Source organism: Zalophus californianus, chromosome 12 (genome assembly GCF_009762305.2).
Source record: "Zalophus californianus isolate mZalCal1 chromosome 12, mZalCal1.pri.v2, whole genome shotgun sequence".
Taxonomy (NCBI): Eukaryota; Metazoa; Chordata; class Mammalia; order Carnivora; family Otariidae; genus Zalophus; species Zalophus californianus.
In genome coordinates, this window is record NC_045606.1 from 73,687,350 (window position 1) to 73,701,892 (window position 14,543).

The 14,543-nt window shown below is 35.5% G+C and overlaps 1 protein-coding gene across 16 annotated transcripts in view; it reads left to right on the forward strand.

The window, feature by feature from the left end:
- ST7 (suppression of tumorigenicity 7) overlaps positions 1-14,543 on the forward strand; it is a 235,529-nt gene that overhangs the window by 42,744 nt on the left and 178,242 nt on the right. Inside the window, exon 1 of one of the 16 annotated variants that reach the window (XM_027573677.1) lies at positions 6,238-6,779. The exons of the other annotated variants lie outside the window; for them this stretch is intronic. Within the exon in view, the coding sequence (XP_027429478.1) occupies positions 6,758-6,779 (22 nt within the window). The 5' untranslated portion in view covers positions 6,238-6,757. Of the gene's footprint in view, positions 1-6,237; positions 6,780-14,543 lie in introns of those variants that run through there. 16 annotated transcript variants of the gene reach the window in all.

Below are 14,543 nucleotides of genomic sequence, written 5' to 3' on the forward strand. Positions count from 1 at the left end.
TTGGGGAGATCTCTTCAATGATGATATTGAGCCCAGAATTTTTAAGATTTCTGTAGGATACATACTTTTGATATTGAGTTGAAAATTAGAAGTCATATTTATAGTATTGTCAATTTGTAATTATCTTATGGAGAAACTTATTCCAAGTAGCAAAATAAAAACAAAACCAAACCACTCTAAACAACCAATACCTTATCTTTCTAAAGTAGCTGCAATTTGGGGGAGTATTTAATGTATATATATATATATATTTAATATATCTCTAATATAGCTCTAAATTGGAAATTGTCCAGCCATTCAAGTTGCTCAAAAAACAAAAAAAGCTGATAAAGTTTTTTAAAGGTTATTTATTTATATCTTATCTCTGGGCAAGGTAAAAAATTGTATCAAGATGAAGTAGCCACTGTTAAAGTTTATTTAAAGTTTTAGCCAGGGATATGCTCAAGATCAAAACAATTGGCAATGAAGGAAAAGATGGCTCAGGGTATGTGGCAATGACATTAAAGATTATGTCAGATGATAAGAGTCTGTCTCAGGAATGACCATATGTCCTTTCCATCTGACGTCTGTTTCAGGACTCAGACAAATGAGTCAAAGGTTTTAGATCTGCTTTGAAAAATTGTTCTTTCATCACCTTTATTAGGTTTGTTTACAAATTAATCCAGTGTGTTTCACATGGATCAAATGTGCATACATTCAAATGAATGGACATAATGGCAAACTTATATTCTTCTTAAAAATTTGGATAGTTATTCCTTTCAGGTTATATGGGTTTGTACCATTGACTACTAGGATGAAGTATAGATATCTTGTGTGCTTTTCACTTAGAGAAAGAAGAGGATTTCCCCCCCCTAGTTTTAAACTAATAATACAGGAATGAAATGGGAAGAAATAACAGTTCTTTTCTAAGAGAGACTTTTCTAAGATGACTTTAAAAGAACAGGCAAAGGAGAGCAGAGCCACGTCAGTTGTGGCTTGAGTTCGAGATAAGCAGAAGTGTGTGTGTGCTTAACGTCACGTGGCAGGAGGCTTTCCCCGAGCAGTTTGCCTGTCCAGGGAGCTATTGCTTTTGTGTCTGAGAGAGCTGTACTTTGGAAAATACCTGCTTCCCTGCCTATTGCTTCCTTATGGATTTTACAGGTAAAATTAAGTTTAAAATATTGTCCAGTCATGTAGAATTATTTAAGATAAAATATTTTGCATTTAAATTTAAAAATTACGTTGATTGTGTTTGTATTTTTAAAAATATGTATGAATTTGTTATATGCAAATTTTGGTTAATTTAGGATAAGCACTTAAGGGAATTTGTCAGATATACCCTTGTTTTTTCTATTTCAGTTTGGGTCATAATCAAACAGACTTAAAATAAAATGCAGTCCGTAATTAATTCTCATGCCTCCCCTCTGGGCCAGAAGGTTTAGAGTACAAACATTTGGGTTCAGATTATGCCACACAGAGAATAAAACATAGACACCGTCTACAGAGAGCTTCTGGTTTCTATAAAATATTTTTGGCATTGTGATAGTCGTTTCGTGCATGTGTGTGGCTCAGTCTGTTAGTTAGAGTTGACATCATGTGGTAATTGGAGAATTTCAGTTTTAATCCCAAATTTTCTGAGTATTAATGTGTCCAGAAATTTCAGATGAATAACTAGCCTCTTTGTTTTTTAAACTGCATAACCTTGTTCCCAAATTCTAGTTTCTGAATGGTAAATTGGTACAGGTTTGGAAAAAAAGTTAAGGTTAGACTAACCATGGTTGCTGGGTGCTTGGTGAATAAGTGGGGGATTCCCTTGGATCAGGTGGGGTGAAAGTGGGATTAGGAGGTGAGGTGATGATAAGGAGGAAAGGACATGAGTCTTTGCCAAAATTTGTGAGCAAATTCAAAAATTAATTACCTTAATTCAAAATTTATTATTACCTTAAATTTGAACTTTTGGGTAATGGTGACACTGTTTTCTGACAGATTCCTTTTAAACTAAAGAACATAGGCTTTTGGAAGATTTTCCATCAGGGGAGAGACCCACCTTCCATACCCAGTATAATGACAAAATCCCAGTGTGCATTTAGATTAAGCTCTACTTACATTCTCTATAAATGATCCCTTTTGATGTGTGTGTGGATCTTTGACAATATGGTACCAAATTGTAAAATTTTTGTGAGATTAAGAATTTAAAATGTAAGTTTTAGGAGCTTGTTATGTAAAGGATATTTGTGGAAAATATTTTTTGCAGATAAAACATTTTAAAATAATTACCTCAAATCTTTTTTTCTATAAATCCATATTTTCTTGTTTTGAGTTTCTTTAAAGCAAGTATAAGTGTGTGTGTGTGTGTGTGTGTGTGTGTGTGGTATGTGTATATTTTGAATTTTTTTCATAAGATTAGTGTACCAGAATTTTTGTTTCACAGCTCTGAAATAAAATAGACTTACCTTTTAGAAGGCTAACTGTATGTGTGTTATTCTGTAGGAGCAGAAAGGGACACACTTTATAGCCAAATGCAAAGACCTGAAATTTCCAAAATCTTACAGGGAGCTTTACTATGAGTATGTTTTCAATTAGAAATTTGTACCTATTTTCCAAAGAACAGAATCATTGATTCTTTCATTTTTCTATAGTTTATATATTGCCACTAAACCACTAATATGTTGTTTTTAGGTAATACTTTATAAACATATAGGTGGTATTCCAAAAGACACACAACTTTAACAGGCTAAGTAGACGTCAAGAGGAATACTAAGGAAACTTTAGTGTGAACAAAGGCTCCAGGGAAATTCCAGATAGGACACTTTCAAAATTAGTTATTGTGTGTACTCTAGAGAGAATATGTGGTTTAAGTTCTTACAACATTAATAGATAATTTAGTTGTCTGATGTGGTAGGAAGCTCTTTTGGATGTTGTCTTCTATGGTGATTTTTATAAACATTTACATAATTGCAAATGTAGGTATATTTACTCTAGTAAACTGCAAAGAGAAGAACGCATATGTTTTCAGTTCATGGGAGAGTGAATTTTTTTGGATTTGAAAAGAATTTATTTTACTGTCAGCACAGTTCATGAAGCATAACCACTTTGTACTTAATGGCATCATCATAGCACTGAAGGGGTTATCATGCAGTAGAAAATTATTTTTGATGACTCAAGAATAGATTTATTTATTTATTTTTTCTTGGAATGCTCTTTCTCCCACAGGGTTTCTGTGTCATCAGTGTGGTTTCCTTTCAGTTTTTTCAGGTCTCTGTTGAAATGTCATCTTTTAAGGGTAGCATTACCTGACAGTTTTAGCTGAATAACCCTCAATTTCAGTCACTCCTCAGCCTCGAGTTCCTCATACCTTTCTTTATAGCACATGCCACCCCTGACATATTACATATTTGTTTGTCTCACCCACCAGACTATGAGCTCCGTAGAGGAGGGGTTTTTTTCTTGGCTGTACCCCTGGAGCGCAAAACGGCAGGCTCCCAGGAAAGAGTTGTTGAGTGATTTATGAGTGGAGTTTCCTCTAAAAATGACTATTGACTTGGGTTTAAGATTTTCCCTACTATCTTTCTTTTTTTTTTTTTCCTACTATCTTTCTTTATCAACATGTTCTGATCTAACAATGATGATTTTGGCCACTAAATTATTTTGAATATTGATCTTTTCATTGCTCATTTTATCCTGAAATTAACAGTACTCACTTTACTAATTAAGGTTGCAGGCAGATAGGCATAATTAGACAGAACTGGTAATTCAAAGATCACTTTGGTTTTGGAATGTATTATGTGATTTTTGGGGGGGGTGGCATAGAAGAAATCAGATCAGTTTTATTTCATTATATTTTCCTTAGGCAACACATGAAAATTTGTCTTCATTCTCTGAGCTCATGCCAGCTGCCTAGAGGAGAGAATTAGAGCAAAATAAGGTTTTGGAATCCATTTTGTCAAAGATGGGCCTTCCCTGATATGGATTCCAACCTTCTAAAGTTAGAAATACCTCAGGCCTCCAGAGGTTATAGAAACCTTAGTAGGAGTCAGAGGTGGTCATTTGTGTCCAGTTTTGCTGGCAAGTGAGATACCTAATGTTTTTTAACATACTGACCCTGTTATAGTTCTCTAAAAAGTTGACGTCTTGAAAAATATTGCTGCCTTTAACTTACTCTCAGAAGTCAGCACCAAGCAGTAGGTGTAGGCACTCAGAAAAGTGCACTTATAGATGCATATATACACCTCATGTCTGAGTGAAGAAAGGAGCTACATCAATGACTTGGCAAAGCAGTTATTGCATATAGATTATGGCCTCAGTTGGAAAATATCTCTTACCGATCACTTTCTCATTCTGCTTTTCCTCTTGCCTTTCTATTGGCAACATCCGTCCACCTTTTGTGTGGCTATTCGTGTACAACATCTGGTATGCAATTTAAAATAGATCTTATGTAAGGTAATATTCTGGTTTCAACCCTTTTGAAAGGTATTGCTGTTTTGCACTTCCTACAGTTACATCTCAACATCATTATTGATATTCTCCTTTGGTTGTTGCCATGACCAATAATTTGGGAGGGATGCATTTTTCTTAATTCCTGCATTTTTCAGCATAGTCCTCTGTCATTCTTAGCTTTCTCTGGTGACCTTTCTCTTTTAAGAATATTTTTCTCCACATTTTCCGTAGATTTCTATTTTCCTTGTTTTAGTGGATTACTTAAAATGTAATTTTAAGTATTTATTAGTTTTCAGGAAGCATTATGGAAGAGTGCTTAAGAGCTTATACTTTGGAACCAGATGACCTAGGTTTGAATCTCAGCTTATCATTTGGTACTTGTGTGACCTTGGCAAATTATTTCACTCTCTATCAAATATGGATACTAAAGGTGTCTACATCTTAGGGTTGTTATAAAGATTCAATAAGTTAATACATGTAAAACTTCCAGAAAAGTACTTGGCATATCGTGAATATTCAGTAAATATTAGTTATTGTTATTCTTTCCTACAACAAAATATTTGTTCTTTATCTTATGTAGTATCATTGCACTTTCTTCATAATGGTTTAGCATTTTCAGTAAGCAAAGGTCAAATTACCTTGAATAAATTATGCTATATCCACACAATGGAATATTATGCAACCATTAAAAGGATGAGATGGATCTGCATATACTGACCAGAAAAGCTATTAATGATATTTTTAGATGGTAGTTTGCAGTTCCACATTCATATCAGAATTTAATGTTTAAAAACTATATTATATAAAACATGTCTTTGTAAATATAAGAAAATATTGGATATATACCTTGGATGAATGGATGGAAAGGAAACTTGAGCTCTTGAATTTCCTATTTTATATGATTTTAAAAGTGTGGGATTGTGGGAACACACACACACACACACACACACTCTTTGTGCATTTCAGTGGTTTTAAAACATTAAAATTTTTTTTTTTTTGCTTGTGTTGGAGAGATACTCCAATGAAAGTCTGCATATTTCTAGCTTTAAAAAAAAAACAGATTTCTAAGAGTAAAGGCAATGCAGGAAGAGTTTTATTTATCAAGTGAGTCAAGAGACAAAATAACAATACCTTCAATTATTTCTTTGCAGGAGTAGGTTGAAAAGAAATGTATGGGTCCTGTGTGCCCACCAACACACAGGTGTACACAGGTGTGTGCACACAGCCTTAAAATGACTGAATTACTCTAGAAAAGGACAGGAATTCTCATAAGGCAAAGCGAAGAAAAATAAGGCCAAAGGAATGGGATAAGAGAAATATAAGTTGATAATATATTCCTAGAGCTGTGGTTTTCACATTTGAATAACAGTTGCAACATAACTAATAAAGTAATTGCTAACATTTGAGAGCTCACTGTGTGCCAAGCAGTGTTCTAAGCACTTACAATGTTATTTTTCTGTTAATATATGGGTATATTTGTGGGTATATTTTTATGTCCAGAATGTGTGTGCAATAGTATACATATTTTTACATAATTGTGATTGAGTGTACAGCCCTTGATCTGTCAGTCTAGCATAAGCATAGAGAAAAAACAATGAGTTCTGTAGTTATTTTTAAAGGTAATTTTTCTCATTTCTGATATTCTTAATTCCCTTGAAAAGTTTCACTTGCTGCATAAAACCAAGAACCCCGATCTGCATGATATCTTTGTGGTTAGTTGCTGTAAAGCCAATATTTAAATTTCTTTGAGGTCTTTTTTAGTGCCTGGTATTACAGGATGAAGATCTCATCAGGAGGGTGAATATATATGTGGCTCTGGGTCTTGTGCATTTTGTGACAAAGGAATTCCCCTTTGAATCGCCTGCTCCCCTGAAGCCCCTGGAGCCTCTGGCTCAAGCAGCGCTGTTGGTCTGTGCAGTGTCTCTGACGTCATCGGTGTATGCATAAGCCCTGCTATTGTCTTACTGCTACAGCAGGGCTGGGGATTGCGGTATCCGCTGTTGCCGCTGCTACCAGGCCTGCCCCTGCTGCTACCTAGTCCTGCCTCACTGCATCCCAGAAGAGCCACGTTGGCTTGCCTTTCCCTATTGGATTTTCAAAAGCAGCTCTTCGGTTTTTGTGCTGTAGGAGACCTTGCTTTTCAATCACACGGGAGAACACTGAAGCTTGTAAGAGGAGAATCTGGCAGCTGGACACAGCTTGGACTGCATTGTGTGTCTTCATGACCCCTGCTGTGTAGCGGCTCATCTTTTCACTCTCACACGTACACTCTCCTCGATTTTATTTCCTTCCTTTTTTTTTCTTTCTTCTAATTTTTTTAAAGCAGCCTCTGGAGCCAGCCATGTTTGGCACTGAATCTTCATGTAAGTAAATGGATCCCACTTCTTTGCTGTTTAGAAATCTGTTTGCTGTCAAGGTTTCATTGGCTTGGACTTCATATCACTTTGCCTTAGGTCATTAACAGCCTTTGTATTTTGGCTCTGATTACAAAGGAATTGGTCCCAGGGAAGGGACTCCTCCTTAACTGGGTTATTCATTCTTAAGGCCAGGGATGTCAGTGTGGTCAAAACCAGGCCTTCAGGAGGGAGGAGGGAGGAAGACAGGAATCCAGGCAGTCTCCCCAGAACATGTTAATTGATGGGATCAAGTCTGTCACAGATCTATTGTGGGTTCTATAATGGTCCTTAAACCTAAAGTAGAAACTGGGAGGATCTGAGATGATAGTGTTTATTAGAAAGGGAAAAAGGGTTTACAGTTTTTATCTAAAAGAAAAAAAAAGGTGTCATTATACCCTCTTCCTCCATATTTTTACAAAAGCATAGGAGTAGTCATTATATGCAGATTTAAAGAAAAAGAAGTAAGATTTATTGTAGAGATTTTTTTTTTTTTTAACACAATGATTTCAGTGTTGATATGCTGGCTAGCGTCACAGTCCAGCAGCATCATATCTTTCTTAAAACTTATACAATAAAATTGCTTTGGTGCAGAGCAGGCCCTGCACAATGGGCTGGGCTGGACAGCACTTGTAGACAGCTACAATTGGTATTTATAAAAAAAATGATGACCAGCCTGACTAATTGGAGTATTATTTAATGTTGGGTGTAGAATAATAGAACTTATCCTTGCAGTCACACAGGCTTTGCAGAATATTTTGTCATTATCAAATAGCAATATCAAAATATCATTTGTCAATATTTTGTCGTAAGCAAAGATGACAGTTAAGTATTTCTGAAGAGACTCAACCTGCTGGCCTAGAACATTAAAAACTGGCAAGATACCATCTTTGTGGGGAGAAGGGGGTTAGGGCAGGAATTTAGGAAATGCATTTCTTAAGAATTTATAATCCGACCTTTTCTTTCTGATCTCAGGTGATCAGTGTGCCTATTTGTGTGCAGCTGATGATTGTTCTAGAATAGTTGTATTTCAAGAGAGCTTATAATCCTCATTTTTTTTTGTTTCTTGATTGGTTTTTTTAAAGGATTGATTATTTTTGTTGTTTCACATGGAAGCTTCTCATTGCTGATATTAACCACGCTAATGAAGGTCAAGATAGAATAACAATGAGACATAATGTTCCGTTCAGCATATGATAATATTATTTTCTAATAATTTAAAAATATTTTTTGAATTCACTTAATGGTACATCTGGAATCATTGTCACCCAAGAAGTAGGAACAGATTATTGTGGCAAAGACTTTCTACAGTTTCATTTTAGTCATGGAATTTTGTTGTTGTAGGAGCCTAGGTATGGACAAATCTGCTGAAGGAAAATTAGTCTTATTACTTTGTTTAGCTGAAAATAGAAGTTGAAAATCAGTGTGGGAGTCTTTGGGCTCTTGGATTAGGGACTCTAACAATGTCTGGCCAGGTTTACTAAGCAGATACAGCCTTTCTTGATTATCAAACCTGATCTTTTAATAATGTCACCCATGTGCTATGTGGTATGTTTGAAAACTGCTGGTTGCTTTTGGTCTCCATAGCTACCAGATTACTGAACAGACAGAATACCATTCAGAAGACAGAACACCATCATGCAAATTTTTGCCTTTTTTTTTTAAACCTAATTGAGTATTAAGTTTTCCTTCTTGCTTATCACTAGAAGACCACAGATAGGTTTGTATTGTCAGTGATAATCATTAAGTGTTGAGAAAGGACTGCCTTCTTTTGATAAGGAGATGCCTTAAATCTATACTCAGTTTAGACAAGTGTATTTTCTTTCTGTTTTGAGGCATAGCTTTCTAGGCCTTTAATTTCTGCCTTTTGGAGGCTTTATAGGCTGAAACTGTCTATATTTAGAATATTCAGAAAAATAAGTCACATTTCAAGTTCTAACTAGTTCAGAAGGGATGTTCAAAACCAACTAACACATTCTCACTGAATTTTTATAATAACTACTTGTTTATCTACCCTGTGTAGCATATTGTGCTAGATCCTAGAAAGGTAATTTTTTTCTAACATATTCTCATTTCATTATTATTTTTGATTTCTGGTTGCAGTACTTTGCTTGTATTGGATGCTTTTACTTTTTAAATTGAAGTATGGTTTACATAGGATAAAATGTGTAAGTCAAAGTACGCAGCTTGGTAAATTTTTGCCTGTGTTTATACCCATGGAACCATGCCCCAGATTAAGGTACAGAATATTTATATTGCCCTAGAAAGTTCCTTTGTGACGACCTTTCCCAGTCAAAAGGAAATCACTATTCTGACTTCTTTTGCTTTTCTGCTTCTTTTAGAGTCACATGTAAATGGCCCTTGTAAATTTGCTCTCTCCCTTGCTTTTTGCCTATAAGAGAAGGAAATGTCAATGTCCTCGTTTTTCAAGTACTAGAGTAAGTTGATTTTATGTTTCAGACCTTTGTAGTCAGGAATTTTTAGTTGCTGGTATCACGTCATAACATGTTCTGTGTCACTAAAATAGTATTGCTCCATTTAAATACCAAAAAGACCCCTCTCCTCCAGGACACACGTACAAAAGCCTTAAAAATGTCAAAAAATTTACCTGGAAGAATAGACACTTGTTCTTCAAAGTTAAAGACTTACATAGCTAAGGCATCAGAATTAATAAATGCTCTTACATTGTTTTAGTGAATATCTTCTGATAGCATTCTAGTGAATATCTTTAACAGTGCCAGTCTCAGTTTTTCTGACTTAGTGGATCTGAATCTCCTTGGTTGTGTAGATTGGCTACTGCCTATTTTGGGCCCACTTGGAATGCAAGCGTTCTATGTTATATGTGGATAAATCCTTACAAAGCAGGAAGTGTAGCTTCTGTAGCTCTGTTACCATCTTGAAGTATTTCACTGAGCTTTTCCTTTACTGAAATTTCCCATTCTAAAAATGGGAGTAGTATGTCTGCTCTTTATCTGCTTTGAGGAAATGCAATTTTAGTTTCTGTGGTCAGAATAATTTAGGTTTAAGAAAAAAGTACTATCAGTAAAGTTTTGTTGAGGAAAGTAGTCATTAAAATGCATATTTTTGGTACTTAATTTGACTTAATGATCTTTTAAAATCAATAAATGGAATTCTACAAAAATTTGAAAATTTTACTTTTCTTTTAAAATTTTATAAAGGGACAGAAAAATTTCATCTTTTCTTTTGGTGAAATAAAGAAAACTGGTTTTGTACTGCTGTCATTTGGTTACATCCTTCTTAATAAAGCCAGTTATTCTCCAAAGTGTAAATACTTCAAGTACAATGATTATTTTTTCAATTAGCATTTATCTGGCTCCATCCTCCTTCTGTCTCCCCTCCCATGTTTAACTTTTTCAGGCCTCAAGGGTACCATTTAAGGTGTGCTGTGGTGGGAATTGTGCCCTGGTTTAACACATTAATATGTCTTCCAAAGAACCTGCCTCATTAGTCCAGTGAAGAGAGCAATATCTTAACCTTTTGAGAAATAGCATGCCTCTGGGCAAATAATGTCATTTAATACCTCCTTCCAAAATTTTGTTATAGTTGTAATAAATTGAAAAGAACATCTAGTGCATCTGTGGAAGGGAAAAAGAAATAACTAACATGCCAATAAAGCGGTAGGATTTAGTGAGCTTAGTGTTGATCGGGAAATGGTGGATGTGTGTGTCAGGATGTCAGTTCTCTTGAGCTCTGGTATGGCTGGCCCTGCCATTGTCTGGATGTCCACATCACCTTGAGTAGGTAGCTAGGTGCTGGAAAGTATTTGGGATACATGTGATGCCCCATGTGATTTATCGTGATGGACACCAAAAGTTCAGCTGTTGCCCTTTGTTTTCAGTACTGATGAATGCATTAAGTTGGAACTGACAGCTTCTCAGTTTTAATAGTAAGTGTGGTACCATGTTTCTAAGAATAATGTAATTATCTAAAATTTTGAGCCATTGTGTGGAAGATAGTCAAAAGAATATACTCTAGCAATGTTAGGTCACCAAGAAACTGTACAATTAAACAGGCATCTGTTTGATAGAGAAACAAATGAGTCACACTCCTTTCTTTACATGCATTTCAGGGCCATTCTTGACAACCAGTCATACGTGAGATTAAACTTGGGTCTGTTGTTTTGGTGTAATTTCTGTGAATCAGTTGAGATGTTAATACTTACCATGTTCATTCAAAAATGGCTATTCACAACTGGGCCATTTTTCAAAATAAGTCCTACTTCTTATTAAATAATTGTGTCAGCGTGCTGTTTTTGCTGTTAATATGTTTGACATTCTAGTACTATATTTTGTTTTCCCCTTTATTAGTTTTTGTCGTATGGAACAAGATAATATAGGAATACAGCCATTTCCTTTTCCTACAGCTTTTACTGGCTGTTAGCACTTAGCTGCATTGGATTTTAGATGCTTTCGTCTTACATAAAGCAAAAGTACAAATACTTACGTATACACATAAAAACTTACCTCTAAGTCAGCACTCAAGCAGTGAGTGTAAAAGAAAAATATTATTCTGCATGACTTCAGATAAGTAGAATACCACAGACTGCTAATGTCACAAATATGGGAAAATAATTATAGATAACAGAGATTTATGTTGGGACATGGTCATCAGGAGCCTGGGAAAGCTAAATAAAGCTCATAAAACATTTGACTTGTTTTACTGTATCATCTTTTCTTTCCTTCTGACAATGTAAGTTCTGATGTGAAATTTCCTTTTGGGTTTCTTGCCTGTTAATAGTTGACATTGTAATTTTTAGTATCAAGGAAATATTTTAAACTAAATAAGATAGAAAAACATTTTCTTCTGGATATTTATATACTTATTCTGCTAATACAGAAATGGAATAAAGATACCCAGTAGTTATTTTTAAATTCTCAGATTACTTATTTTCACTTGAGTATTGGTTTCCCTAATTGTTAGTCTATAGTTTGTTCAGCAGAAATTACACATGAGTTTTCAGTGATCTGTTGTTTTCATTGTCACAATGGACCAGATTCATATCCTGTATAAACCATGGGGAGTCTATGGGGAAAAATGACCATATATGGAAACTTTCCCCATAGACTCCCCATGGAGTTACACAGGATGTGAATAGGATTCATTGTTGTTATGGATTCTGAGTTGGAAAAGTCACTACTAATGTGTAATTTGAACAATAATAATAGTCATTGCATTAAATTATGTTCAAATAGTATTAAATTTTCAATATAAGACTGTATGGAGCACAAGAATATGAATTGCCGTTTTAAAAATTGTTTTTCAAAGAGTATTGCTATTCCACCATTTTTTCCCTAACAAATATAAGGCATTTATTAACATGTTTATTAATATGTTAATTAGGAAATACACAAATTTTGAATTATTTACAGGTCCTGTGATGTCATAATTGCTGTGCTAGAATAGTAAATTATAATATTTTCTGTATGGAGATTTTGCTTGTATTAATAATGGATTCAGGTAATTGAGAACTAAAAGACGAAGATACAGTTTAATACATGTTGTAGAAATGGCAACAACCATGTGCCAGGTTCAATGACTTAAGTGCAGATACTCTGGTGCTTGATTGCCTGGATTCAAATCTTGGCTCTACTACATTCTACCAGGGTTTGGCCACCTATTATCCAAGCTCTTCTGGCCCAAAATATGGCTTATCCAATGAACTCTTGATATTAGGGGATCTTGGTATTAGGGGAATCTCCTTTTTTGGACCAGGACATTTGTACCAAGGTAGCACTTATCAGGGGTTATCTGTGGAGAGTAGACTTCAGCAGTGAGAAAGACTGGCTAAAGAAAGGGAAATATCACTTTGTAAGACATGTAAGTTCTTTCATGGAAGTCTTTGAAGGGACTTAGTGGGAGATCTGAAGAGAGTAGACTGCATGAAGCTGGATGAAACTGGTCAGAGTTGGCAAATGCCCAGGTATTTCTCACTACTGTTCACCCCCCATGGCAGGCATCACTAATTGGTCAAGTACTCTTGGAGGATTGGATTAAGCCACTAAAGTTTGGCATGTGTTCCTCTTAAAACACTTTATCTGTGCAACTGTTTTCTACATTAGTGTGAATCATAGTCACATAAATAAATGTTTTATCTTGCAAATAATTACTTAATTAAGAAAAAATTAAGAATCTTAGGAGTTCTGGTAGTATCCCTTTAGATATAAAATAAACACGTCATTCTGTGACTCATTATGGTTCTCAGAAATGTCAGTAAGTTAATGATTCAGAGCCACCATTGGTCTCTTTTGAATGAAATTTACATCAATTTAGACCTATCCCCAGAGTGTGGCAGGGTACTTATCATATACTAAGCACTCATTCTTTAAAATTTGAATCTGCTGCAGCTTAAGGTAATATTATTGAAAATATGCTGTGTGGGCTTTATAGGATGTTAATATTGAGTAAGGAGTGTATTACACCTAAGTGGCGCATATTAGAAACATCTGAGTCAATGACTCTTACCTGTCACCTTTTGGAGCAGGAGCAGGTGACACAGCAGAATAGCATATGGATTTTTATTATTAAGCCCATATTTGTTATAGGTAAACTGTTATATACTGATACTTAGTTATATATTGATAGTTGACTACATTTCTTCTAAGTTCACTTATTTTTTAAGATTATTAAGTAAAAATAATGAAGTATTATAATCACCAGTTTATTTACAGCATGAAAACTAAGACTTGTCTCTTGCCAATCCTGAGACAATTTTAGGAATTGGAAAAATTGTTTTCCATTTCTTTATGAGAGGTTCAAATTGTTAAAATTCAGGCTTATTGCATATTTTGGGGAGTACTGAGCCTCACTGGAATGCATATAGATTAGGAAATCACAGTGACTGCATTAGAGTATTATTTACCACTTACTTCCTTCATCCTTAGCTAGTTCTAGAACACTTAGGGTTAGCAGGAGGCTTTGGTAGGGTTTGGCTTGGTGCGATGCATGGACTTGAATCAGGAGTCTGGGATTTCTCATCTGAAACTTCCCTAGATTTGTTTTAGTATAATGGTGTTTCAGTTATCTGTTGCTGTATAACAAAGTACCCCGAAATACAGTAGCTTAATATAAGCATTTATTATTATAGTTCACAGTTCCATGGGTTGGCCATACCCAGTGGTGGTTCTCTTGTGGGGTCTCTAATGCAGTTGCAGTCAGATGTCTGTTGGGGCAGCAGTCATCTGAAATTTTACCTGAGCTGGAGGTCCAGGATAGCTCTCCCACATGGATATCAGTTGAAGCTGACTGTTGACTTGGGGTTCAGCTGGGGTTGTAGGAGGTATGCCTATACTTGGCCTCTCCATGAGGTTCAAGTTTCTAATAGCATGGTGCTAGGTTCTCAGGGGAAGCATCCCATGTTGGAGCACTCTAAGAATCCTAGGAGGAAGCTGCAAGGTTTCTTATGACCTAGTCTTGGAAGTCTCAGGAGCCATATCCACCATATTATATTGGCTAAGCAAGTCACCAGGACAAGCCCAGATTCAAAGTGAGGGGAATTAGACTCCTCTTGGTGAAAGAATGACAAGGTCGCATTGCAGAAGAGCAGGTAGGTTGGAAAATACTGTAGTGGCCATCTTTGGAAAGTACAATTTGCTACAAGTAGTTTCTAAACTCTGTTCCATGAAGTTGGCTCCCCAGAGTGCTGCTGGGCTTCTCTAAGTCAGGGGTCTGCCAATTTTTTTCTGTAATGGGCAATAGTGAATATTTTAGACTTGT